At 40.9% G+C, this 27,387-nt stretch overlaps 1 protein-coding gene across 3 annotated transcripts in view; it reads left to right on the top strand.

The window, feature by feature from the left end:
- The window catches only part of DPP6 (dipeptidyl peptidase like 6), a 1,887,605-nt gene that overhangs the window by 1,799,523 nt on the left and 60,695 nt on the right, over positions 1-27,387 (top strand). For all 3 annotated transcript variants that reach the window (XM_069729746.1, XM_069729744.1, XM_069729745.1), the window contains exons 11-14: positions 2,883-3,006; positions 19,388-19,426; positions 23,915-24,022; positions 26,863-26,954. In XM_069729746.1, the coding sequence (XP_069585847.1) occupies positions 2,883-3,006; positions 19,388-19,426; positions 23,915-24,022; positions 26,863-26,954 (363 nt within the window). The remainder of the gene's footprint in view (positions 1-2,882; positions 3,007-19,387; positions 19,427-23,914; positions 24,023-26,862; positions 26,955-27,387) is intronic.

Raw genomic sequence — 27,387 nt, 5'->3', positions numbered from 1 at the left:
CTCCCAGTCCTGAATGATCAATCAGCACTGACTCCGAGTGCAAGCTTATTAAATAAAACTAATCAGAGTTCCTTGTAAGTACTAGAGTTATTTATCGGTGGTCTGGAGACAAAGCTACCGGACGGTTTTGAGTATTTCCCAAAAATGTAATCATCTTCATTCCTAGCCTAGGTATCCTATGTAAAGCGGTATAATGTAAAGTCGGATATTGGTTAAATAAAGTAGAACATATATTATATACAGTATATATCCTATATTGGTAGCCTGATAACATGCTCCTATTATATTATTGGGTTAAATCCCCTTTACAAGTTCCCTTTAATTGAGAAGGGCAGGCAGTCTGACACCATTTGTAGCAGAAAGAGGCATAAAAAAGAAAATCTTTACAATCATATTATCCATCAGGCTGTATATGTTACATAAGGCAAATTCTGTTACATAAGGCAAATGTTCTTTTGTCTTTCAGGTTGGGCTTTAAGAGCTATATCCCACAATCTAACATTTTTTTCTACTTGCCCTATAACTTCCTAACTTTTAAAAATAGATTGTCAGATTCCCAAACACAGTTCCTATATGCTTTTCTTCTAAGTTTTTTTTTATTTTTGTATAATTGTTGTTGCAACCTTCTTCGCTGAGCTAATAAGGTGTTCATGTTTTTCAACCCACACCCATTTTGGCCTTTGGCAATGGGATCAGGAACAAAGCCATAGTAAAACCACTATTTAGGTATATGCTGTAGGGTTTTGTACTCACTGAGCTGTGGTTAAGGTAGGCACAGGAAGCGGTTTTATTAAAATGTCCAGGCAGATTTATTACAACTGCATAAACCGCTCACCATAAGCAAACAAAAGACAGCTTTTCACAGCACAAAGTAAAAAAAAATAAATTAAACAGTCCATTTAGTAGTACAGGTTTGCCCGCTCAGGTCGGTGTCCTTCAGCAAACACACAGGAGGTCTCCACACCTCCAGTCACAGACACTGAATGAGACACTTGGTTTCCATTTTATCTGCCAAACCACGTCCCCTGGGTGGGGATATGTGAGCATCCACTCCCATCCATCTCCTTGACTGCTCGTAAAGTCTGGCCCTGATACGCCCTATTAACTCTCTCAGCACTATATGTGCTGTTGCATGCTTTCTCGGCTTGCATCACCAAAGCTACCAACATCAGTGATACATATCTCCCCTCAAGGACCTGTGCGGCAGACATCTTACAATGCTCATATGCATGTTCACACATATTCACTGCATATGGTCACCCTGTGCATTGAGGATGATGAAATCACACTGGCACAGGCACATTGCATTCTGTGCGCTACCGATCTGCTACAGAGAGTTAGCTGATGTCAATCAAGTACAAATGCTTTCCTGTAAAATATAGAACTCCTCGAGGACGTACCTAGTAGCAACCAGTTAATAAAATCAATAGTCTGTCGGGTGTATTGAACAGTCATTCCACAAAATCTCGTCAATACCGAAAATTAATTTTGTTTGCAAGCACTATTGAAATGACATATAGAGGACAATGGGACCTTTTGCAATGTAGTTACATATGGAATTGCTGGCAATGATCCTGGTTGCAAATGCCTAAGTGCTAAAAAGTGACATCAGTGTAGAAATCATTGACTGATACTTGTAAAGGTTCTTATGCCACTCATATTACATTGATATAGTGTATATGATGATGACTATAGCAAGTAAATCTTTGAATTTTGCTCTTTGATCAATTGCAACCATATCTATCCATTTCTTTATCTATGGGTGTCCTATATATGTTTTGATACTGAATAAATCTATGTATACCATTGTTCTTGGATAATTGAGCTTTTACCTGAGCTCTGTGCAGATTTGTCTAGTTATTTCAGTGTTGAAAAGCCAAAATAGGCTTTATATGAAATTTTATACGGCCATAATGGCTGTGGCATTGTTCAGACCATTTATAATATTCAGAAGTAACAAAATGATTAGTACCAGTAAGCCAGGCTACCCAAAACTGACATTCATGGTCCAAGTACAGATTGCAAAATGTGGACCGTCAGTGGGTCTCCTGACATGAATTCAACAGCCTTATGGCCCCTGCTATATATGGCTGTTAAATTTGGGTCTGAGGCCCTCAATACCAGTCTAGACATTGCAGATCCTACTCCATGAATCTTGGAAGTGCGTGTGAAAATGGCCTAAGACGTTGTATAGATCAGGGGGGTCAAACTGCATTCCTCTAGTGCTGCAAACAGGTCATGTTTTCAGGATTTCCTTGTACTGCACAGGTGATAAATTAATCACCTACACAGATAATGAGTTGGTGATTAAATTATCACCTGTGCAGTACAAGGAAATCCTGAAAACATGAACTGTTTGAAGCCCTTGAGGATTGCAGTTTGACAACCCTGGTATAGATGACAATATTCATTGTTACATACTTAAAATGGTTAAAAAAGAGGACAAATGTTCATGAAGTTCAACCAAGGGATGGGACTGGAAAGGATATATGTGCAACCACAATACATGATCTGGTCTGCCCCAGAAGAGCTGATCTTTCCCTCCCGATCACAATTGTCAATCCACTGGACCAGGGGTGTCAAACTGCATTCCTCGAGGGCTGCAAACAGGTCATGTTTTCAGGATTTCCTTGTACTGCACAGGTGATAATTTAATCACCTACACAAATAATGAGTTGGTGATTAAATTATCACCTGTGCAGTACAAGGAAATCTTGAAAACATGACCTGTTTGCAGCCCTCGAGGAATGCAGTTTGACACCCCTGCACTGGACTAAACATTCAGAAAAGAAATGTAAATAGTAAATGCAACTGATTTATTATTATTTTGGGCCTGGAAGTTAACAATCGTAACAATTTATCATATTGTCTTCTCCTTGCAGAGAATACTATATAACTATGGTGAAGTGGGCAACCAATACCAAGGTGGCAGTCAACTGGTTAAACAGGGCACAGAATATCTCCATTTTGACATTGTGCGATGCTATTACCGGAGTTTGCACAAAGGTAAATGAATGTGTATTCTTTTTTCTTCTACTAAGATCTAGTTTTCTCAAAAAGCAAACTAATAGAACAGACTGGCTTCTGACATCTGAGTGATAGATGGAGCGCCCGGGCGAACGATGACTATATCGCAGAATGTAGTCACTTTCTGAAATGACTGTGTTATTTGGAGTAATGAATGTTCTTCAAATTACAAATTAGGGGCAAGGGGCATCATTGATTTTTGCTTGAGTTCTGTCAATACTACCTACTGCTGTATAAGAACAGATGAGAAATACAAGAAGAGAAAAAGTAGAGGCAAGAAACAAAAGCCTGAAGAATACTAAAGAGATTCCCCAACTGATCAATGTATATGTTGTGATGAAGTCACAATCCATGGAAAGATCTAGAATTAGGGACATTTCTTTAGTACTTAGGGTTATATGTGTTTCATTGCGTACCACATCCATGTTTTTGTTTCCATGTGCATATCTAGGTTGTTTTGCCCCTGGCTGACATTTGGAAAAATTAATTGACAAATGTCCAAAAAGCTTCAGTCATCAGAACAGTATAGGCGTAAAAGATGTCTGCTGAAACCAAGTTATCACCTTTCCACAGGATAGGTAGTAAGTAACTTATTGATTGGGGGTATGTGCAGACGATCAGTAAATGCTGCGGGTTGGACGCGGCGTACTTGTGCAGCGTCCAACCCGCAGCGTCCAGATGTTACAGCATAGTGGATGGGATTTCAAGAAACCCCATGCCCACTATGCCTCCACAGACACCTGCGGCTCACCCAGGGAGATGGACATGCTGGTCTTCCCACACCGCAGCATGTCAATGTTTCTAGCAGAGACACTAGTCCCCGCAAGAGAAATTTCAGCCATACAATGTATTGGATTTGGTGATCACATGCGGGGATCACCTGCGTTCAATAGCCGGCAGCGGACATGTGCTGCGTCCACAGCGCTAATAGTAGTCAGACTGCTGAGACCTGCAGCATTCAGTAGAAAAGGACACTTTTCTCTAGAATGGAGCGGCGGTATGTATGCTCAACCCCTGCTCCATTTATTCCATATGAAGTTGCCAATCGAGGTACTCAGATTTTTCCTGCATCCTCGAAGAGAATGAATGGAGTAACGGTCAGGCAAAGTGCTTGGACCCCACTGATTAGTACACTATTAGGCCGGCTTCACACTCAGCGTATGAAAATACAGTCCGTATATTACGGCCGTAATACGCTGAAAAGTCCCGAAAATAGTGGTCCGTAGCTCCTCCGTAGGCAGGGTGTGTCAGCGTTTTTTGCGCATGGCATCCTCCGTATGTAATCCGTATGGCATCCGTACTGCGTGGTTTTCTCGCAGGCTTGCAAAACCAACATACCGCTATAGAAGTGATCCATGTGTCCCAAAAAGAAAAAATATATATATATACTGTCTATATATATATATATATATATATATATATATATATATATATATATATATATATATATATATGTCAGTAGACACATATACAGTGGGGCAAAAAAGTATTTAGTCAGTCAGCAATAGTGCAAGTTCCACCACTTAAAAAGATGAGAGGCGTCTGTAATTTACATCATAGGTAGACCTCAACTATGGGAGACAAACTGAGAAAAAAAAATCCAGAAAATCACATTGTCTGTTTTTTTAACATTTTATTTGCATATTATGGTGGAAAATAAGTATTTGGTCAGAAACAAAATTTCATCTCAATACTTTGTAATATATCCTTTGTTGGCAATGACAGAGGTCAAACGTTTTCTGTAAGTCTTCACAAGGTTGCCACACACTGTTGTTGGTATGTTGGCCCATTCCTCCATGCAGATCTCCTCTAGAGCAGTGATGTTTTTGGCTTTTCGCTTGGCAACACGGACTTTCAACTCCCTCCAAAGGTTTTCTATAGGGTTGAGATCTGTAGACTGGCTAGGCCTTGAAATGCTTCTTACGAAGCCACTCCTTCGTTGCCCTGGCGGTGTGCTTTGGATCATTGTCATGTTGAAAGACCCAGCCACATTTCATCTTCAATGCCCTTGCTGATGGAAGGAGATTTGCACTCAAAATCTCACGATACATGGCCCCATTCATTCTTTCATGTACCCGGATCAGTCGTCCTGGCCCCTTTGCAGAGAAACAGCCCCAAAGCATGATGTTTCCACCACCATGCTTTACAGTAGGTATGGTGTTTGATGGATGCAACTCAGTATTCTTTTTCCTCCAAACACGACAAGTTGTGTTTCTACCAAACAGTTCCAGTTTGGTTTCATCAGACCATAGGACATTCTCCCAAAACTCCTCTGGATCATCCAAATGCTCTCTAGCAAACTTCAGACGGGCCCGGACATGTACTGGCTTAAGCAGTGGGACACGTCTGGCTGGCACTGCAGGATCTGAGTCCATGGTGGCATAGTGTGTTACTTATGGTAGGCCTTGTTACATTGGTCCCAGCTCTCTGCAGTTCATTCACTAGGTTCCCCCGCGTGGTTCTGGGATTTTTGCTCACCGTTCTTGTGATCATTCTGACCCCACGGGGTGGGATTTTGCGTGGAGCCCCAGATCGAGGGAGATTATCAGTGGTCTTGTATGTCTTCTATTTTCTAATTATTGCTCCCACTGTTGATTTCTTCACTCCAAGCTGGTTGGCTATTGCAGATTCAGTCTTCCCAGCCTGGTGCAGGGCTACAATTTTGTTTCTGGTGTCCTTTGACAGCTCTTTGGTCTTCACCATAGTGGAGTTTGGAGTCAGACTGTTTGAGGGTGTGCACAGGTGTCTTTTTATACTGATAACAAGTTTAAACAGGTGCCATTACTACAGGTAATGAGTGGAGGAAAGAGGAGACTCTTAAAGAAGAAGTTACAGGTCTGTGAGAGCCAGAAATCTTGATTTTTTGTTTCTGACCAAATACTTATTTTCCACCATAATATGCAAATAAAATGTTAAAAAAACAGACAATGTGATTTTCTGGATTTTGTTTTCTCAGTTTGTCTCCCATAGTTGAGGTCTACCTATGATGTAAATTACAGACGCCTCTCATCTTTTTAAGTGGTGGAACTTGCACTATTGCTGACTGACTAAATACTTTTTTGCCCCACTGTATGTATATATATTAATATTTTTTCCAGCGCTATACAGCTTGAAAGCCGGTAATTCAATTACCGGCTTTTTCTTTCTCCTTCCTAAAACCCGACATGATTTGAGACATGGTTTACATACAGTAAATCATGTCTTCTCTCCATTTTTTTGCAGATTCCACACTACTAATGTCAGTAGTGTGTATCTGCAAAATTTGGCCGTTCTAGCTCTTAAAATAAAGGGTTAAATGGCGGAAAAAATTGGCGTGGGCTCTCGCGCAATTTTCTCCGCCAAAGTAGTAAAGCCAGTGACTGAGGGCAGATATTAATAGCCTGGAGAGGGTCCATGGTTATTGCCCCCCCCCCTGGCTAAAAACATCTGCCCCCAGCCACCCCAGAAAAGGCACATCTGTAAGATGCGCCTATTCTTGCACTTGGCCACTCTCTTCCCATTCCCGTGTAGCGGTGGGATATGGGGTAATGAAGGGTTAATGCCACCTTGCTATTGTAAGGTGACATTAAGCCTAATTAATAATGGAGAGGCGTCAATTATGACACCTATCCATTATTAATCCAATTGTAGTAAAGGGTTAAATAAAACACAAACACATTATTTAAAATTATTTTAATGAATTAAAAACAATGGTTGTTGGAGTATTTTATTCTACGCCCAATCCAGTCACTGAAGACCCTCGTTCTGTAAGTAAAAAAACATAATAAACCAACAATATACTTACCCTCCGCAGATCTGTAACGTCCAACGATGTAAATCCTTCTGAAGGGGTTAAAACATTTTGCAGCAAGGAGTTCCGCTAATGCAATGCTACTCCTCGCTGCAAAACCCCGGGGAATGAGGCTAAATATAGATCAATGATCTATATTTAGCTTCATTTGCGGTGAGGCGCCCTCTGCTGGATGTTCATAGATCGTGGGAACTTTCCTAGAAAGCCTGGGAGCTTACTGTATGTAAACCATGTCTCAAATCATGTTGGGTTTAGGAAGGAGAAAGAAAAAGCCGGTAATTGAATTACCGGCTTTCAAGCTGTATAGCGCTGGAATAAATATTAATATATATACATATATGTGTCTCACTGACATATATATATATATATATATATATACACCTATTCTATGTGTACACATTTATTCTACCTATTGGACTGTAAGCTGTCAGTGTGATTTTACTGTACACCGCACTGAATTACCGGCTTTTCTCTCTAACAGCGCTGCGTATTTCTCGCAAGTCACACTGCTTGTCCGTGTGTAATCCGTATTTTTCACGCTTCCATAGACTTTCATTGGCGTATTTCTTGCGCAGTACGGTGACAAACGCAGCATGCTGCGATTTTGTACGGCCGTAGAAAGCCGTATAATACTGATCAGTAAAATACGGCAGATAGGAGCAGGGGCACAGAGAATAATTGTGCCGTATTTTTTGCGAGTTTTACGGACGTAGTTTCTGCGCTCTTACGTCCGTAAAACTCGCAAGTGTGAAGCCGGCCTCACCTGTCTGATGGATATGCATAACTTGCTTTAACTGAACAATATTAAAAGTTATTTTCTAAAAAGAGCATTCTCGACACCGCGCTATTCCTTCTCTATGCCAGTGCCAGAGGTAGCTGAGAACTGTATCATAGAGAATAGATGTAGTGGATCCAAGTAGTAGGACCCCTTATCAATTTGCAGTTGCAATCAAAATTATTCAACCCCGTTGCAAATTATGTTTAGTAAGTAGCAAGATTTACCAATTTTCGTCTGTTTGCAATAATCCAATCAAACTAGAAAAATTAGCTCAACGCAACTAATATAACACTTCTCCAAATTCAACACAAAATGCAACTTTTACTGAAACGTGCAGTCTTAGGGTATGTGTCCACCTTCAGGATGGCCGGCGGTTTTGACGGAGCGGCGAACTAGCTCCGCCCCCTTCTGGGGACGTGATGATGCCGGATGTGTTCATTGCACACATCTGGTATCATCGCACCCCACACATAGGGGCCTGTGTTATACCTTGAGGCGGCGCAGCGTCACCGCAAGGTATATGGACATGCTGCGATCTAAAAAGACGCGCCGCATGTCCGGAATCGCAGGGCCGCCGGGTGCGTGTTACCACGCATAGTGGAGACGGGATTTCATTAAATCCCCTCCGCTATGCTGTAACATCTGGACGCTGCGTGTTTGACGCTGCGACTCAACGCAGCATCAAACACGCAGCGTTTCCTTAACGTGGAAACATACCCTTAGAAGAATTATTCATAACCAATCATGACAAGCGTCCTTTCCACTTATTAGTCGATCTTCTTTTGGCTGTTATGTCTGGCTGCAAATGTAGAGAATGAATGGAGCAGTCAGATTAACCTGTGAAAAGTAATATAAATCGAAATTCCGTCCTTGCGGACTAGGGAAAACCATTTAAAGTGGAAAACATATAATCCCTTAAAATACTCTTTAATATAGATTTTATTAAAATACACCTTCCCAGTGTGAGGCAAAATTACACAAGAAAAAATAATCTGTCCAAATATCCCTACAATTGCCTGCTAACCCTTCCTAACAGTGGAGGTTGGCACCCTAAGGCCGGCTTCACACTTGCGAGTTTTACGGACGTAAGAGCGCAGAAACTACGTCCGTAAAACTCGCATAACATACGGCATAATTATTCTCTATGCCCCTGCTCCTATCTGCCGTATTAAACTGATCAGTATTATACGGCTTTCTACGGCCGTAGAAAATCGCAGCATGCTGCGTTTGTCACCGTATTGCGCAAATTAAACGTCAATGAAAGTCTATGGAAGCCCCAAAAATACAGATCACACACGGACCAACAGTGTGACTTGCGAGAAATACGCAGCGCTGTTAGAGAGAAAAGCCGGCAATTCATTGCGGTGTACAGTAAAATCACACTGACAGCTTACAGTAGAATAGGTAGAATAAATGTGTACACATAGAATAGGTATATATATATATGTCAGTGAGACACATATATGTATATATATTAATATTTCTTCCAGCGCTAGACAGCTTTAATGCCGGTAATTCAATCTTTTATTTGGCTGTGTGCTGTTGTTTCCTAACAATGAAGGTTTTATCACCAGGAGATTATCACTGCATGGACCAAAGTGCATGTGGTGCATGTGCACCCTGATCCCACCATGCCTTCTCCTGTGATAAGCAGTTCATTGTCTATAGACAATGTACACAGAGAGCCTGGTGTGGGGGCAGCTTTCCGAGCCACATCTGAAAACTCTGATTATGTCACAACTGCTGCACCCAGGAAAGTAAGCGACACATCGTTGGCATCAGAGTCTCATTCCTTACATCATGCTTCTCTCAGATGAGGTAGGTAAAACCTGCTGACAGATTCCCATTAAATCATGGAGAAAAGCAGTTTATGCAGTAGATTTTCACCACAGATTTCACTACGTGCATTGGGTAACATCCATTGCAGACCCTCAAAAACACACAAGGATTTGACTGTGAATTTGTTGTGGATATTTCCTCAGATTCCTAGTAAAATCTTCATTGTTGTTTTTATTTTACTTTTTTTTCTCAACTTTCTTCCCTTTCGCCCCATTTCAGTGAAAAGTTTGCTTTTTGTAGAGAATGACTGGTTGCCTGGAACGGCTGCTTGGGAACCGATCTGTGGTTGTCAGGATGCATGTCCCTAGCAACTAGGAAGATGCCACTGTCCAGCCGATGTGTGTCCCTAGCAACTAGGAAGATGCCACTGTCCAGCCGATGTGTGTCCCTAGCAACTAGGAAGATGCCACTGTCCAGCCGATGTGTGTCCCTAGCAACTAGGAAGATGCCACTGTCCAGCCGATGTGTGTCCCTAGCAACTAGGAAGATGCCACTGTCCAGCTGATGTGTGTCCCTAGCAACTAGGAAGATGCCACTGTCCAGCTGATGTGTGTCCCTAGCAACTAGGAAGATGCCACTGTCCAGCTGATGTGTGTCCCTAGCAACTAGGAAGATGCCACTGTCCAGCTGATGTGTGTCGGCAATGTACTGATCGTAGAGAAAGGGAAAAACTGCATTAAGTCACACATGGCATGGTAATCAGATATTGTCCGAAATATTTAGGTGGAGAACTACATTTAATAAGAGATTCAGTGAAATAACACTCAACAAGTCAATCAGTAAATCATCGCCTCTAGTAACACGTGAATTGGTCTAATGAGATTCCTCCTACCTGCCTATGTGACTGCGCAGTCAGCAAATCATCATTCCATGCAGAGGCATCATTATACCTGAGATGCCGAAATTACCTTGAAATGTTTTAGGAAAGTGACAGGAAAGTCTGTGATAAATGACGGTTCTATCTGTAGAGAAGCTGTGCTCTTATTCCAGTCATATACGGCTTTTCTGACACATCTGATAACTGTCGTCTAGTTCTTCACTCTAGATCCAGAGTAAGGTTATGATAGATAGATAGATAGATAGATAGATAGATAGATAGATAGATAGATAGATAGATAGATAGATAGATAGATATGGGATAGATAGATAGATAGATAGATAGATAGATAGATAGATAGATAGATAGATAGATAGATAGATATGGGATAGATAGATAGATAGATAGATAGATAGATAGATATGAGATAGATAGATAGATAGATAGATAGATAGATAGATAGATAGATAGATAGATAGATAGATATGGGATAGATAGATAGATAGATATGGGATAGATAGATAGATAGATAGATAGATAGATAGATAGATAGATAGATAGATAGATAGATAGATCGACAGATAATAGATAAATAATAGATAGATAGATAGATAGATAGATAGATAGATAGATAGATAGATAGATAGATAGATAGATAATAGATCGACAGATAATAGATAAATAATAGATAGATAGATAGATAGATAATAGATCGACAGATAATAGATAAATAATAGATAGATGATGATGATGATAGATAGATAGATAATAGATCGACAGATAATAGATAAATGATAGATAGATAGATAGATAGATAGATAGATAGATAGATAGATAGATAGATATGGGATATATAGATTTTGCAGATAAATAGATACTCTAAGTAAATAATATAGAATATAAAAGAACCAGAAGACCTACCTCTTCCGACAAGCCTACAACCTGCAGTAACCACCGATCGACCAAACCGCTGCATGACCATCTCTATCCTCGCCTACTGTATCCTCACCCATCCCTTGTAGATTGTGAGCCTTCGCGGGCAGGGTCCTCACTCCTCCTGTACCAGTTATTACTTGTATTGTTTAAGATTACTGTACTTGTTTTTATTATGCATACCCCTCCTCACATGTAAATCGCCATGGAATAAATGGCGCTATAACAATAAATAATAATAATAATAATAATAAGAGATAGACAAATAATATACCGCTAGATTTCTGAAACTTAACATGGACAAAACAGAATTCATCATCTTTCCCCCATCTCACGTGACCTCCCCAACGAACCTATCCATTACAGTAAATGGCTGCCCACTCTCCCCAGTCCCACAAGCTCGCTGCCTCAGGGTAATCCTTGACGCTGATCTCTCCTTCAAACCACATATCCAAGCCCTTTCCACTTCCTGCCGACTTCAACTCAAAAATATTTCACGAATCCGTTCATTCCTCAACCAAGAATCTGCAAAAACCCTAGTCCATGCCCTCATCTTTCGCCTTCACTACTGCAACCTCCTGCTCTGTGGCCTCCCCTCGAACACTCTTGCACCCCTCCAATCTATTCTAAACTCTGCTGCCCGACTAATCCACCTGTCCCCCTGCTATTCCCCAGCTTCTCCCCTCTGCCAATCCCTTCACTGGCTTCCCATTGCCCAGAGACTCCAGTACAAAACCCTAACCATGACGTACAAAGCCATCCACAACCTGTCTCCTCCATACATCTGTGACCTCGTCTCCTGGTACTTTCCTACATGCAACCTCCGATCCTCACAAGATCTCCTTCTCTACTCCCCTCTTATCTCCTCTTCCCACAATCGCATACAAGATTTCTCTCGCGCATCACCCTACTCTGGAACCCTCTACCACAACATATCAGACTCTCGCCTACCATCGAAACCTTAAAAAAGAACCTGAAGACTCACCTCTTTCGACAAGCCTATAACCTGCAGTAACCACCGATCGACCAAACCGCTGCATGACCAGCTTTATCCTCACCTACTGTATTCTCAGCCATCCCTTGTAGATTGTGAGCCCTCGCGGGCACGGTCCTCTCTCCTCCTGTACCAGTTATGACTTGTATTGTTTAAGATTATTGTACTTGTTTTTATTATGTATACCCCTCCTCACATGTAAAGCGCCATGGAATAAATGGCGCTATAACAATAAATAATAATAATAATAATAATAATAATAATATACCGTAGCTGGATAGATTACATGCAAAAAAGTGGACTTTATTAAGCCTAAATGGCAACGTTTTGGTTCACAGAATATTTCTTAAGGTTTAAGTAAGGTTCTGTGAATCAAAACGTTGCCATTTGGGCTTAATAAAGTCCACTTTTTGCATGTAATTTGGAGTGCTGCCTTCTAATTTTATGGTGTATACTATGGGACTGACTGGACTTCAGTTTGGAAGCTTGGCACCCATCACAAGTAGTAACTGAGGTGCTGTTCCATAAACATTTTTCAGATAGATAGATAGATAAATAGACAGATAGAGAAATAGAAGCCTCTGGGTGGAACAGGACGCATGTACCAGACCCCCCTTTTCACTGACATACCATCTTTTATGTAAATACTTACCCTATTCATTTTTTCACTAAACTATTTAGCACCAATCCTGACACTTGTTAATTGACTTGAATTATTATGTTGATGGAGTTCTGTGTCCTACTTGGAATCTGTCCTGTTACTTTACATCTCTTACTTTGTACATGTTACTGGTGCTACTTATAGGAACTTTCTGTTTTGGTATATGTATGTCTTTTGTATTTGTATAAATAGATAGCTTTTATGAGACATTCCTTGAAGAGTCTAGTTTCCAAAATGGGGTGACTTGTGGGGGGTTTCCATTGTTTAGGCACATCAGGGGCTCTCCAAACGTGACATAGCATCTGCTCTTCATTACAGTCATTTTTGCATTCAAAAAATCTAACGGTGCTCCTTTCTTTCCAAGCCCTGCAGTGCACCCATACATTAGTTTTCCCCAAAACATGGGTTATTGGCGTACTCAGAATTTCACAATTTTGGGGGTACATTTTTTTCTGTTACCTTTGCGAAAATAAAATATTTGTAGCTAAAAGTACATTTTTGTAGGAAAAATTTGTATTTATTTTCACACCTCTACACTATAAACTTCTTTGCAACACCTGTGGGTTCAAGGTGCTCATCACACATCTAGATACATTCCTTAAGGGGTCTAGTTTCCAAAATGGGGTCATTTTGGGGGGTTTCTACTGTTTAGGCAAATCAGGGGGTCTCCAAACGTGACATAGCTTCCACTCTTAATTCCAGCTATTTTTGATTTAAAAAAAAAGTCAAATGGTGCTCCTTCCCTTCCGAGCCCTGCCCTGTGCCCAAACAGTAGTTTTCCCCAACATAATAGGTATTGTCATTCTAAGGAGAAATTGCACAACAAATGTTGGTGTCCATTTTCTCCTGTTACCCTTGTTAAGAAAAATAAAATTGGTGCTAAAGTAACATTTTTGTGAAAAAAATTAAAATGTTCAATTTTTTTCATTCCACATTGCTTTAGTTTCTGTGAAGCACAGGAAAGGGTTAAACTTTTGGAATGTGGTTTTGATGGTTTTGAGGGGTGAACTTTTCAGAACGGTGCCACTTTTGAATATGTTCCGTCACAAACGCCCCCAAAGTCACTTCAAATGAGATGTGGTCTCTTAAAAAATGGTTTTGTAAATTTTATTGGAAAAATGAGAAATTGCTGATCGACTTTTAACCCTTCAAACATTCTAGCAAAACAAAAAACTATGTTTCAACAATGATGCAGATGCAAAGTAGACATGTGGTAAATGTGATTTATTAACTATTTTGTGTGAAAAACCGATTTAAGGGCATAAAAATTAAAAGTTTAAGCATTGCAACATTTTCTAATTTTGTTTCCAATTTTTCCATATTTTCACAAATGAACACAAGTCGTATTAAACAAAATTTTACCACTATTATGAATTACAATATGAATAGAAAAAACTTTCTCAGAATCAGTGGGATCCGATGAAGCGTTAGTACCTCATAAAGGGACACTGGTCCAATGTAAAAAAAATTTGGCTTGCTCATTAAGGTCCATATTGATTATATAACTGTATCTTGAATATGATTTGGTAAACACCTAAAATGCCAAAACTTGTCACTGTTCAATTATTTCTGGACCTACCGGTATTTCTAGTTGTTTGCTGAAAATTAATCTGAAACATAATATTATTTCATCATGACATTTTTGCTTCTTTATTGTAATAAATAATTGGTAAATTGTACGCTCAGTTTCCTCCATTTCCATACTGGTAATATCTTTCTTTAATGGGTTATTCTTAGTCTTTCAGCCTTTTCACTTGAGGCTTTTATGGCCGAGTTATTAGCATTGGAAATTTCGGATGACTAGTAACTAGTTTCATATTCATTAATTTCGGCTTCTTTTTGGATATCATTAGCCATTTCCATAGTGACTGTAATGAGATTTGCAGCATTATCTTACATTTCCTCTTCAGAAAAAAATGGTTTGTAGTTGCATCTATGCCCCGCATTGTAATACATGATCAATAAGCACAGCGTCTGCGTCTGACTGATAAATGTTATCTCAGGAAATTGCTAATTTGGGGTGTATTTTCTGATAATATTAAAGCGACGCTCAGCCATTGGTGGCCACTTTTAAGATTATGTTAGGGGAAAGTATCAGTAGCAATTCTCTAATAGAATGTGCAGATCTCACACTGGATGGTTCTGATAAGAATCTGCTTGGCTGTGGGCAATTTAAAGGTCCTGTTTTTGCACTGGTGATCTGTGAATTATGGTAGTGTTTGTCTGCACTTTATGGCATAAATTGATATTTATTCTAATACCACATAATATTATTTGATCTTTAAAAAACACTTGTCATTTATTTTTTTGCATCTGTAAGAAAATCAAATAATGCGGTATCTGCAGTTAAAGTGCAGTACAATGAACGTTAATTGGGACCTCGCAAGCAGACGCAAAAAATAACGAGGACTGGAGCGTGGGACTTGTTTGATTCCCATGTTCATGTGGGTTGCATTTCTATTAAAATTACACTTTTAAGCACAGGGATCGTTTTCTTTTTCCTTTCTATTTCTTCAGCTAAACTAAACATTGCTGTCAAATGTTCCGATTTGCCAGTATATCTTAGCCGAAGAAACAGAAAAGAAAGAAAGACCAATTCCTGAAAGTGTAAGTCTCATGCAATTAGGAAGCATGAAAAAAAAATCTAAGTGTGCTTTCAAAATTCATAAAGGTTCATCACACTGTCATGCAGATTCATCTTTTGTTAACGGGATTTTGTCGTTGGAAAAATTAACAATTTTTTAAGTCTTGGTTCCAAAATGCAGTCCGACCTTAGGGTTCTAGTCTGCAGTCGCTCTGTGTGACTACAGATTTGTGAATACTCGCATCGTGTGCACTGCACATGGTGAGGATTCTCAGGTGCCAACGCCCCTGGACCACAAGTGCGTGGTTTGCATACATGCGGTCACCTGCCAACTAGATGGGCCATCCTCACTGAATATAAGTGAATTGAGTGAGGTCCGTTGCATCTAGTTAGAATGTGACCAGGAGTATGCAAATCTCATACTTATGATCACATGATCGCCTACTCCCAGCACCGGAGAATCCTGACAGCATGCAGGGTGCGCAATGGGAGGATTAGCAAGTCTGCAGTCATAAAGAGTGACTGCATACTTGTACCCTAAGGCCAGATAACCTCTGTAGGAAAGTCAGCTCACACACCAGGAGACCAGGAGATGCAGGGAGACTTTCAGTGTCACAAAGTAAGAAAGCGTAGTAATGAGGAGATTCAGTGTCAGGTCTTCTTATAAAAACATTCTTACTTCCTAGGGGCAATAGACAGACTCAGACCCTGACTTTTATATAAAATCCTTCTGAGCATATTATCAGAGTATGCTTCCGTAAAGGCAAAGGTTATTGTGCAGGAAGGTGGAGAAGAGTAGCTGTGGCATCACTTGTAATAAATGGTGGCTAATGTAATACCTACTGTATATACAGGTGTTACCTGTCAAAATGTTCTGATTATTCTGATTAGAGTTTGACCACTGTGGCATCAGTTGGAGAGAAAAAAAAAGTTAATCCATCCTCTCCATTCTGTCATTCCGCGAAAATCTGTGTCATCCGAGTGCTGTTGTTTGTCAGTGACCCGTAGGCTTAGATTGCAGATTTTGATTTCACACTCATATCAAAATTGGTCATATCTCAGATTTTTTCCTTGGTCCAAGGAACAATCGAACATGTGCACAGTCCTATAGAATATCATGGGTAAGAGGGCTGAAGCCCTGCTCCACGTAGCACAAGTGATCGGATGATCGCAGCTTCTAGTCTCCCATGGAGATTATTGAAGCAAGTAAAAATAAATGTTTTTAAAAATATTTAAAAAATATAAAGGATCAAATCACCCGCCCATTTGCCCCATTCAAAATAAAACAAAAAGGAAAAAAAAATACACATATTTGATATCGCCGGATTCAGAATTGCCCAATCTACCAATATATAAAAAGAATTAATCCGATCCATAAACGGTGTAATGAGAAAAAAGTAAAAACGCCAGAATTAAGTTTTTTAGTCACCACAACATTGCATTAAAATGCAATAACGGGAGATCAAAAAATTGTATATGCACCAAAATAGTATCATTGAGAACATCAGCTCGGCACACAAAAAATAAACCCACACCCAACCCGATATCACGAAAAATGGAGATGCTAAGGGTCTCGGAAAATAGCAACATTTTATTTTTATTTTTTTTAAAGGGAACCTGTCACCCCGTTTTTTGAGATTGAGCTATAAATACTGTTAAATAGGGCCTGCGCTGTGTGTTCCTATAGTGTATGTAGTGTACCCCGATTCCCCATGTATGCTGAGATATAACTTACCAAAGTCGCCGTTTTCGCCTGTCAATCAGGCTGGTCAGGTCGGGAGGGCGTGGTGACATCGCTGGTTCTTCCTCAGCTTTACGTTGGTGGCGTAGCGGCGTAGTGGTGAACAAGCAGCGCGCGATCTGCGCTGTAATCCCTTGCATCGGTGGGGGTGGCCATCTTCCTGGGGCTGCGCGTGCGCAGATCGAGTGCTCTGCTGCACGGGGCTTCAGGAAAATGGCCTCGGGATGCCGCGCGTGCGCATTAGAGATCGCGGCGGCCATTTTCCCAAAGCCGAGTTTGCATCTCGGCTTTGGGAAAATGGCCGCCGCGATCTCTAATGCGCACGCGCGGCATCCCGCGGCCATTTTCCTGAAGCCCCGTGCAGCAGAGCACTCGATCTGCGCACGCGCGGCCCCAGGAAGATGGCCGCCCCCACCGATGCAAGGGATTACAGCGCAGATCGCGCGCTGCTTGTTCACCACTACGCCACTACGCCACCAACGTAAAGCTGAGGAAGAACCAGCGATGTCACCACGCCCTCCCGACCTGACCAGCCTGATTGACAGGCGAAAACGGCGACTTTGGTAAGTTATATCTCAGCATAGGTGGGGAATCAGGGTACACTACATACACTATAGGAACACACAGCGCAGGCCCTATTTAACAGTATTTATAGCTCAATCTCAAAAAACGGGGTGACAGGTTCCCTTTAAACAAACTTGGGATTTTTATTTTTCACCAATTAAATAAAAAATAACCTATACATGTTTGGTATCTACAAACTCGTAATGACCTGGAGAATCAAAATGGCAACTCAGTTTTAGCATTTAGTGAACATAAATTAGCAAAACAAAAAACTATTGTGGAATTGCACTGTTTTTGCAAATTCACTTCATTTTGAATTTGTTTTCCCGTTTTTCAGTACACGATATGGCAAAACCAATGGTGTTGTTCAAAAGTACAACTTGTTCCACAAAAAACAAGCCCTTACATAGCCATATTGACTGAAAATTAAAAAAAAAAAAAGTTATGGCTCTGGGAAGAAGTGGAGCAAAAAAACAAACTCAAAAACGGTAAAAACCCAAAGTTGCGAAGGGGTTAAGTAATCAGCATTATGCTTTGTATTATAACTTCATGGCATGTTAAAATTCAGTAACATTGAGCTTGATGCTTTGCAATTACCAATTGCTTACTTTGTGGAGACTTAAAGGCTGTGTTTAAAAACAGCACTGGAGCAGGCGCCCATCCCCCATGCGGCGCTTAGTGGAAGCCGTCATGACAGGGGTTGGGGAAGGTAAAGGGTGCGGGGGTTAATGAGTCATGGGAGGGGGTGGCTATGGTAATAGGTGGGGGGTTTATAATTTGAGGGGGGAGGAGCTGGGCACTTTCCCGCTCTGAAGCACGAGGAGAAGTCCCGCCCGCCCGCCCTGGGTTTGTTATTTCTCCAAGGGTTAGTTTATTTTCGGGTCATAGTGGCTAGCGGTTGGGAGGGGTCCTTAAAGTTGGTGCTAAATTGCGCTGGGGGGTCCATGGGCATATGGATTCCTCAGTTGGTCTTATGTGGTGGTTATTTGGTCTGGTGATTTGGGGGGATTTGGCCAGCGGTGGCTTGATCCTCAGGGGTTCAGTGGACAATGGCACCCTTCGGGGTGATTTGGTGCTCCCGAGCCAGGGGGTAACGGCTGGGAGTAAGTTACGGTTGGTTTGTCCACTGTTTGTTACGGTTTTGTTTAATCGCCAGATTTTCAAGCTTCAAGGACCCACCCCTGATTTATTGATTGGTTATTTATTGATTGGTTATTTATTTAATGTTAATTTGTTTGTTTAATAAAGGCTGCTGTGGCCAAAATTATCCAACAATAGTTGTAGTGTCATTTATGGTTATTGGGGGAGAGGGGAATTTACAGGCCTGTGGCCAAAAAGGGGAAGCACCCTACATAAATTAACCATACCAATGTCATGTATTTGCTACATACTGTATTACAGTCTATGTTATTCAATGGGTGAAATCCCTGACAAAATCCACCTAAAAATCTGCTGCAGAATCTGCACATTTTGCAGCAGATTTAAGACCACAGAATAGTTATAACCGAATAATCACACAATTGTTATGACGAAAATGTTGTCAGCAATGGAAGATGAACTGTAGACTCAAATATCAAGTGTGAGATCTCTAAATATAATGAACATGTGTGTGCCAGTTACTAAACCTGATACTTTGGGTTTCTTTTTCTTTGTCCCCAGAAACATGAAGATGAAAGTGAAGCTTGGCTACACAGACAGGTAAGACAAAAACGACAAATGAAAACCTTTCCTTACATGATATGTGAAGTCGCACCCTACTGTCTTGATATATGATATGAAGCATACTGTGTCCTCTGATGCTGTGCTTCACAAGAAAACAGGAGCGCCCAGTAAAGATGGCAGATGGTGCATTGGTCTAAATTGTGCCGTGATCTCAGCATATCAGTAGTTACTTATATGACTTGAAGCGTCATCCTTATACAGTATATATTTGGTAGTGCTATTTTTTCACAAAATTAAAATCATTTGTGTCTTTAAGGCTAAAGGGGTTGTTCAGTCTTTTGCTGAATCCTCCCACGACCACAACTATCAGACTAGACATGAATTGAGTGAAGGCTGAGCATGTGTAGTCGGACTTTGACCCGAGGAATGCAAACTGCATGCTTGCTGTCACTAGACCGCCCTCTCTCACTGCCGACATCGGAGAATCCTGACAGCATGCGGTGCGCACACTGTGAGGATTCAGAATTCTGCAGTCACATAAAGTGAGTGCAGACTTTGGGCAAAAGACTGGGCAGCCCCATTAAGTTTGCTATCAAAATGTGAGCAAGCATCCATCTAGATGACAATTTATACGTGTGTCCACTGATAACATTCCTGCAGCGGTTTTCAATATAATTAGGAATGAGCAGACCCGTGGAAGTTCGGGTTCATCAGGTTCAGCCAAACTACAGTTGAAAGTTCGGTTCGGTTTCCAAATTTGACCCCGATCCCAATAGAGTATACACAGAGGCATTTTCCTACAGTACTCCCACAGGCAGAGGTGCAGAGTACACACAGAGGCTTTTTGGCACAGTACTCCCACATGTGGCATTTCAGAGTACACACAGAGGCTTTTTGGCACAGTACTCCCACATGCGGCATTTCAGAGTACACACAGAGTATTTTTGGCACAGTACTCCCACATGTGGCATTTCAGAGTACACACAGAGGCATTTTCCTACAGTACTCCCACAGGCAGTGGTGCAGAGTACACACAGAGGCTTTTTGCCCCAGTACTCTCACAGGCAGTGGAGCAGAGTACACACAGAGACTTTTTGGCACAGTACTACCACAGGCGGAATTGCAGAGTACACACAGAGGCTTTTTGGCACAGCACTCCCACAGGTGGGAGTGCAGAGTACACACAGAGGCTTAAAGGCACAGTAATCCCACAGATATGGGTGTAGAGTATACAAAGCAGACTTTTGTCACAGTACTCCCAAAGATATGATTGCATACTACCCACAGTGACTTTTTGGAACAATACTCCCACTCAGATACGTGCAGAGCACACCCAGCGGCTTTCTGGCAGAGCATGAGCATGCATTCTAATTTTGTCCCTCATTTAAGCTGCATTCCTTGTCCCTAAATTAATCAGAGCAGAATGGCAGTGGCACTCTTGATCCGGCATTTATACAGGCATGGCTGTGGTGGCTCCTTAAGTGCCCACAGCCCAAAAGCTTATTGATTGGCTGTGCTGCAGCCTTTCAACAAACTTTATTAAGCATCCAAACCCAAACAGCAAACAGGACATCCTGTTAAAAGTCCATGTTCAGGGTTTGGTGCCAGACGCTAGGTGTCTGGTATGGAAATCGAACATTACATTTCAGGTTCGCTCATCCCTAATTAAAATCCTAGAAAGAAAATCTGCATAACTCTATATCCATATGGAAGAGATGCTCACAGAAGTAGACAGATTTGCCATTTAAGAGTAAACAAGTGATGGTGGCTGTATTATCATTCAACTGGTCCAAAATAAGAAGGGAACGTAATTTAAATTTGACACAGTTAACCAGAAAAGGATAACATACAGAAAATGTTCCATGTTAGTTCAAACAAATATAATGCATTTTATAATATATACAAAAAATATGGTACTTTCTCAACTTATGAGCCACTTCCTTTCATCTTCAATTAATCCTGCACTCTGGAAAAACTGATGAACTCCACTCTGCTAATGATAAATTTGATTGCCAGCTCACTGAGAGATCAGATTATAATGTCCTATTGATATCTATGAAGAGTGGATGGGAAAAGAAAGAGCAGAGTGAGAGAGATACAGGCATTTGCATGATATACGTGATTTTTTTTGTGTGTTTTTCTATTTTTGGGACACATTATACTCTCTCTGATGGGGGTTGTAGAGCTAAAGCATGGACATTTGTAGTTCAAATCAAGATTGGCTAGCAGATTATGAGAGCCTATGAGATTTCAGAAATTTCATGCACAGATATTGTTTTTTTTTGCTTTCGGTATTTTGTGATTTGCTTGTTTTTTTTTTTTTTTTTACATAGAGCTGTTCACTTCTTTCAGCTTTTTTCAGTCATTGACTTGAATGGGTGGTGAAAAAACGCTGTAAAAATACACCAAAAACACAGTTATCAAGTTTTGCTGCGTTTTTTTGTGCCAAAACCTGATTCTATGGACTAGGACTTTTTTTTTCAATGCTAAACTTTATCAGCATGCACAAGAGACAAATCTAGCATGCCAGAACCAACAAAAATGCACAAAAAAAGCTGTTGAAACACCAAGGAAAACATGCTTTTTTCTGCAGCTTCTGTTCTGTCTCGAGATCAGGTTTTTCTCAGAATAGAAATGCTGAAAAAACGCCTATTGTGAACTTACCCTAACCTGGCTGACATACACTGACTGGAGAAGAAGGCAGAGATACTGACATCAGAGGTGAGCTTGAGGGAGAGAGGGAGGACAAAGTTCCAAAAATAGCGAATCTTATTGCATAGCAATGTAATGCCAACAATTCAATGACAATACAATACTGTACGATTCCCAAGTCGTGGGACGTGAAACCCACCATTGCTCCATTTACATAAGAGACTTTGAAAAATCCTGTTACCGGGTTCTGTGTTGGTCCCAGTGGTTGTTATACCAATGATATATAATTTATATTGCCTACCCTGTAAATAGTGAGGATAACTCTTTAAAGTCAAATTTGATACAGAAATTTTTACAATATGATACTCTTAAACATTGATGAAACAGCGACATGAACTCAGAATAGAGAGCTCTGCAGAACTAAGGAAATTGGCAAGCGTGGTATTCATTTGCTCTGGCAAAACACGACACGCCAAACTAAGTACTCCCTGTGATCCAGTGCCTGAGGGTCAACTGCTAGGTGATGAATAGAGGCCCCTGAGGGTGAGGGATAGAAGATACTCCCTTATGACTGTATGAATTTTTTTTTCTATGGGTTAAAATCCACTATCGATAAGGAGAAATATCCTGTCAAAGTGTCCTGGTGATTTAATCCTCATTTCCAGAATAATGTTAGGTCACTGATGCTGCGGGACCAGTCTAAAATGAAAAGTCTGCAGTCACTCTGTGTGACAGCAGAATTGTGAAATTTGCCAGCACATGCACTATGCGCTGTGAGGATTTGCCGATGTTTGCCTCGGGAATGGCGGTCAAGTAGAACCCATCTTACAGGTGCAGCCCCTTTCAATACTGGGCAGAAATCACCTATTGGCCGCGGCCTTACGCAATGCCAGGCAGAGACCATCTATTGGACGCGACCTTACGCAATGCCAGGCAGAAATCATCTATTGGGCGCGACCTTACGCAATGCCAGGCAGAGACCATCTATTGGGCATGGCCTTACTCAATGCCAGGCAGAAACTGTCTATTGTGCTCAACCTCACTTAATATAAGTGTACTGAGCGAGGCTGTGCCCACTAGATGGTTTCTGCCCTTGAGTATGCATATCTCCTACCGGGCCACTGTTCCCACCGTAGACACGGGTGAATCCTTGTAGTGCACAGTGCATACACTGGGGGTTTCACAACTCTGCAGGCACACAGAGTTACTGCAGACTTTTTTAGACTGGAGAACCTCTTTAATGACTCGATGTTACCATGCTATGATGGCGCTCGTATGACATTACTTCATTGAGAGGAAGCTTTATGCAATCAAACTAATCACAAGGCCTTCATTCATTCCTCTACCTTGTCCCCTCAATATGGGCTCTCCTTGGTCAAAAACATTGTTCCTAATTAACAAAAATGCCAACAAAGTCTGGAACTCTGCATGGCAGAAATCGCCAATATCTTTACTTCCACAACATAATTTTGACAGAATACAGCTGAATCCCTCATATTTTCTTCACTGATTATTGCCATTATGACTTTCTATTTTCTTATTTTATACTAAGAAAATTCTAGTTTTCTGTGTGGGAGTTTGCTTTCTGTATGAATCTGTCACTTTTTGCCCAATTAGAATGTCACATGAGCTTCTGTAAGATCGAATTCATTGTAAAGTTGATGTGACAGGGGCTTACATTTTTGTTGCAGCTACATATTACCGGCGTGGCATCATTAGACTGCGAGAAATGAGACTACAGTATGTGGGTAATAACAGTTAACACTGCACAATTGTTTTTCATACAGCTCTGCTTCAAGTGTTTAGCTGAGCCATTAGACTATTGATTTTTGCCTCATGAATGCTAACGCTTCTATCTTGTCTGTATTTCAGAACGAGCAGCCGATCTTCTCGAAGGACGGCAGAAAGTTCTTCTTTGTGAGAGCGATTCCGCAGTTAGGTCGTGGGAAATTTCACCACATTGCCGTTTCTTCATCACAGGTAAGTCATTGCTTTGCAGTACGGCTCACAAAACGACTAGCGACTAAAGAGATTGTTCTTATTATACTAAAAGTGCTGTTGTTTGGGAATTGTATGAGATTTTATTAAATTTGTCTTAACCTAGCAATGTAACACCAAGAGCAAAAGGCTTTACACGCAGCCGTGTTTTAATTAAAGTAATATTTTTTATTAAAGAACTTCATAAAAAATATATATTAAAACCGTAAGACAAATGCCACAGGTACAAGAATTTTTTTTTTTTTAGGTGGGTACACCCAGGACTTTAAATAATCCTCACAACAAAACAAAGTATGTAAACATATAAATCGCATATAAAATGTTCTAATCCATTATGCACACACAATAAGTTGCTCCACTAATTGAAATATAGTAAGAGAGGACAAATCTTCAAGACGAAGCATTTCCAAGCGAAACGTGCGTCGGATGTGGTGGGTTCCCCAGGTTCTTATATTCTCAGGTAACTATACCTTGAATACCTATGGTTATTATATGATTACCTTTGTTATGCTACCACAACAGATATACTTGCATATCTTACCTTGATATCACCACTTGGGTTTAATACAATCTGCCCTTTCATTTTGCCTTATAGAATATACATCTACACATACCCCATGTCCTGACTGCAACTTTGCCTGTAAGGCCGGGGTCACACTTGCGAGTGCAATGCGAGAAACTCGCCTCAATACCCAGCACTGCCGCCGACACTCGGGACCGGAGTGTTCAGCTGCATAGAAACACATGCAATCACACGCTCCGGTCCTGAGTGTCAGCGGCATTGCCGGGTATTGAGATGAGAGACTCGCGCGAGTTTCTTGTATTGCACCCGCAAGTGTGACCCCGGCCTAAGAATAGGGGTCTATGTATGTCATGGTGTGTTTTTGTTGTGTCTCCTATACCATGTATGCTGAAGATTTGTCCTCTCTTAATATATTACAATTAATGGAGCAACTTATTGTGTGTGCATAATAGGTTAAAACATTTTATATGTGATTCATGTGTATACATACTTTGTTTTGGTTGTGAGGATTATTTAAAGTCCTGGGTGCACCCACCTAAAATATTTCTTGTACCTGTGGCATTTGTCTTACGGTTTTAATATATTTTTTTTAATGAAAATCTTTAATAAAAATTATTATTTTAATTAAAACACGGCTGTGTGTAAAGCCTTTGGCTCTTGGTGTTATATTGTATTTCTGCTTTATGGCCTAATCTATGCAGGATAATAGTTGGTGTATTTAAATCTAGCAATGGAAGAAAACAATGATAACCCACCTTTCCCATCACCTGCTGTTCCAGGATAACTGCTCTGGTGGTCCGCACATGTCCGATACAATGATTGATGTATGGCAATGCTTCAGTGATAACATGCAGTACATGCCAGAATCACTCCGGAGACCAGTGATTGGCTGCAGCATTCATGTGAGTCGTACATGACCAGCTGCAGGACCGTCGGGAACCACCAGGGCAGCACTTGAGTAGTGGGGGATTTGAAAGATTTTATCATGTGAACACATTGCCTGGTGTCAGGCAATTTTCATATCATTACGGAAAACCCCTTTCATTCATGGAGACCTACCAGAGAGTTTAGATTAGAAAGGACAGGATTAGAAAGGACAGGATTAGCAAGGACAGGATTAGCAAGGACAGGATTAGAAAGGACAGGATTAGAAAGGACAGGATTAGAAAGGACAGGATTAGAAAGGACAGGATTAGAAAGAGATAACAGCTTTTTTTGAGGGTAGGATCACACTACTGTTTTCTCCACTTTTGAGAAAAACAGTCCGATTACTATGATCAGACTTTGGTCAGTGTGTGATCAGAGTGGCATCACTTTCTCTTGGACGTGGACATAAAGAAAAAGAAAAAGAAAGTTTCTCCATCTTCTCCATTCTGTCAGCCAATGAAAATCAGTCATATGAGTGTGATCCAAATTTTTTTCATGGACCCATAAACTTTTTTTTCTCTGGAGCACTTAGTAGTCCAAGGAAAAAAAATTGGACATGTGCACAGACACAAAGAATATCACAGGTACAAGAGCTATCTGTGAAAACCATGAATAACACTGTTAGGCCGGAGTCACACATGCGAGAAACACGTCCGTGTCTCGCATGTGACAAGCAAGCTCTGGCGCCGGCACTTGGGAGCGGAGCGTGCGGCTCCATGTGTTGCTATGCGGCCGCACGCTCCGCTCCGAAGTGCCGGCGCCAGAGCTTGCTTGTCACATGCGAGACACGGACGTGTTTCTCGCATGTGTGACTCCAGCCTTACGAGAAAATCTGTGGTGTGCACGAGCCCTTAGAGACAGCACCACATCTGTGCCAAATTTGTGTTAGCTCAGATCCATTGAAGCAAATAGAGCTGATTTGTAATATCGGTCTTATGCAGGGAACAGGTAGGCAAAGCCAGGTTTAGGCCACGTTCACACGCTCAGTATTTGGTCAGTATTTTAGATCAGTATTTGCAATACGAATCCAGGATTGGGTGAAAAATGCAGAAGACGTGACGTGTTTCTATTATATTTTTCCACTCCTGGTTTTGGCTTACAAATACTGATGTAAAATACTGACCAAATACTGAGCGTGTGAACGTGGCCTTAACAAATGGTGTCCCAGACAAAATTCAAAGTGGGGACCCCAAATCTGAAATGCTCCAACAACAACAACGTCATAATGTCATAGACCTTTATAGATTGTGCATATAGATGCGACTACATGGCCGTAGCCTCAGTCCTCACTGTGACAATATTCGCATACATTTGTCACAATTTATTCAGATTTTTTTTCTTTTTCATGTCAACCTTTCCATTTATCTTTTAGGCTAACAACAGTAATGACAATTTACAGTCCATTACCTCAGGAGACTGGGATGTTACTGAGATTCTTGCATATGATGAAAAGAATCAAAAAATGTAAGTAGATATTATCAAGCCTATAAGCCTCATATTACTTTTGTAACCGGTACATGAAGCCCATGGTCAGTAACGGCTACGAAAAAGTTTAGAAGTAAATATTGAGGCACATTAACTCACCAGAATTCCGAAAATATGTCTCCACATACAAAAATGTTGAAAAATCCTCTGGCATTTTATTTTCTATTTTTGTAACAAACTTCGCCATCCTTTATGACATAGGGGGAAGTCAGTTTAATGCAAAAAGTAGTGCTATCCATAGCAACCATTCTTTCTTAATATTCATTAAATTGAGAACTAGCTGATAAAATAAAAGTCCGCTGTATTACATATTTTTAGGCATGGGGTCTGCACACGTTTCGGATTAGGCTTAGGAATTTCTGGTGCGGATTCTGCCTCTCCTGGCAGAAAACGCACCTGCGGATTTGTCGCA

Source organism: Ranitomeya imitator, chromosome 6, assembly GCF_032444005.1.
Source record: "Ranitomeya imitator isolate aRanImi1 chromosome 6, aRanImi1.pri, whole genome shotgun sequence".
Taxonomy (NCBI): domain Eukaryota; kingdom Metazoa; phylum Chordata; class Amphibia; order Anura; family Dendrobatidae; genus Ranitomeya; species Ranitomeya imitator.
The sequence above is the reverse complement of the archived record's forward strand: the minus strand, read 5'-3'. Positions and strand labels throughout refer to the sequence as shown.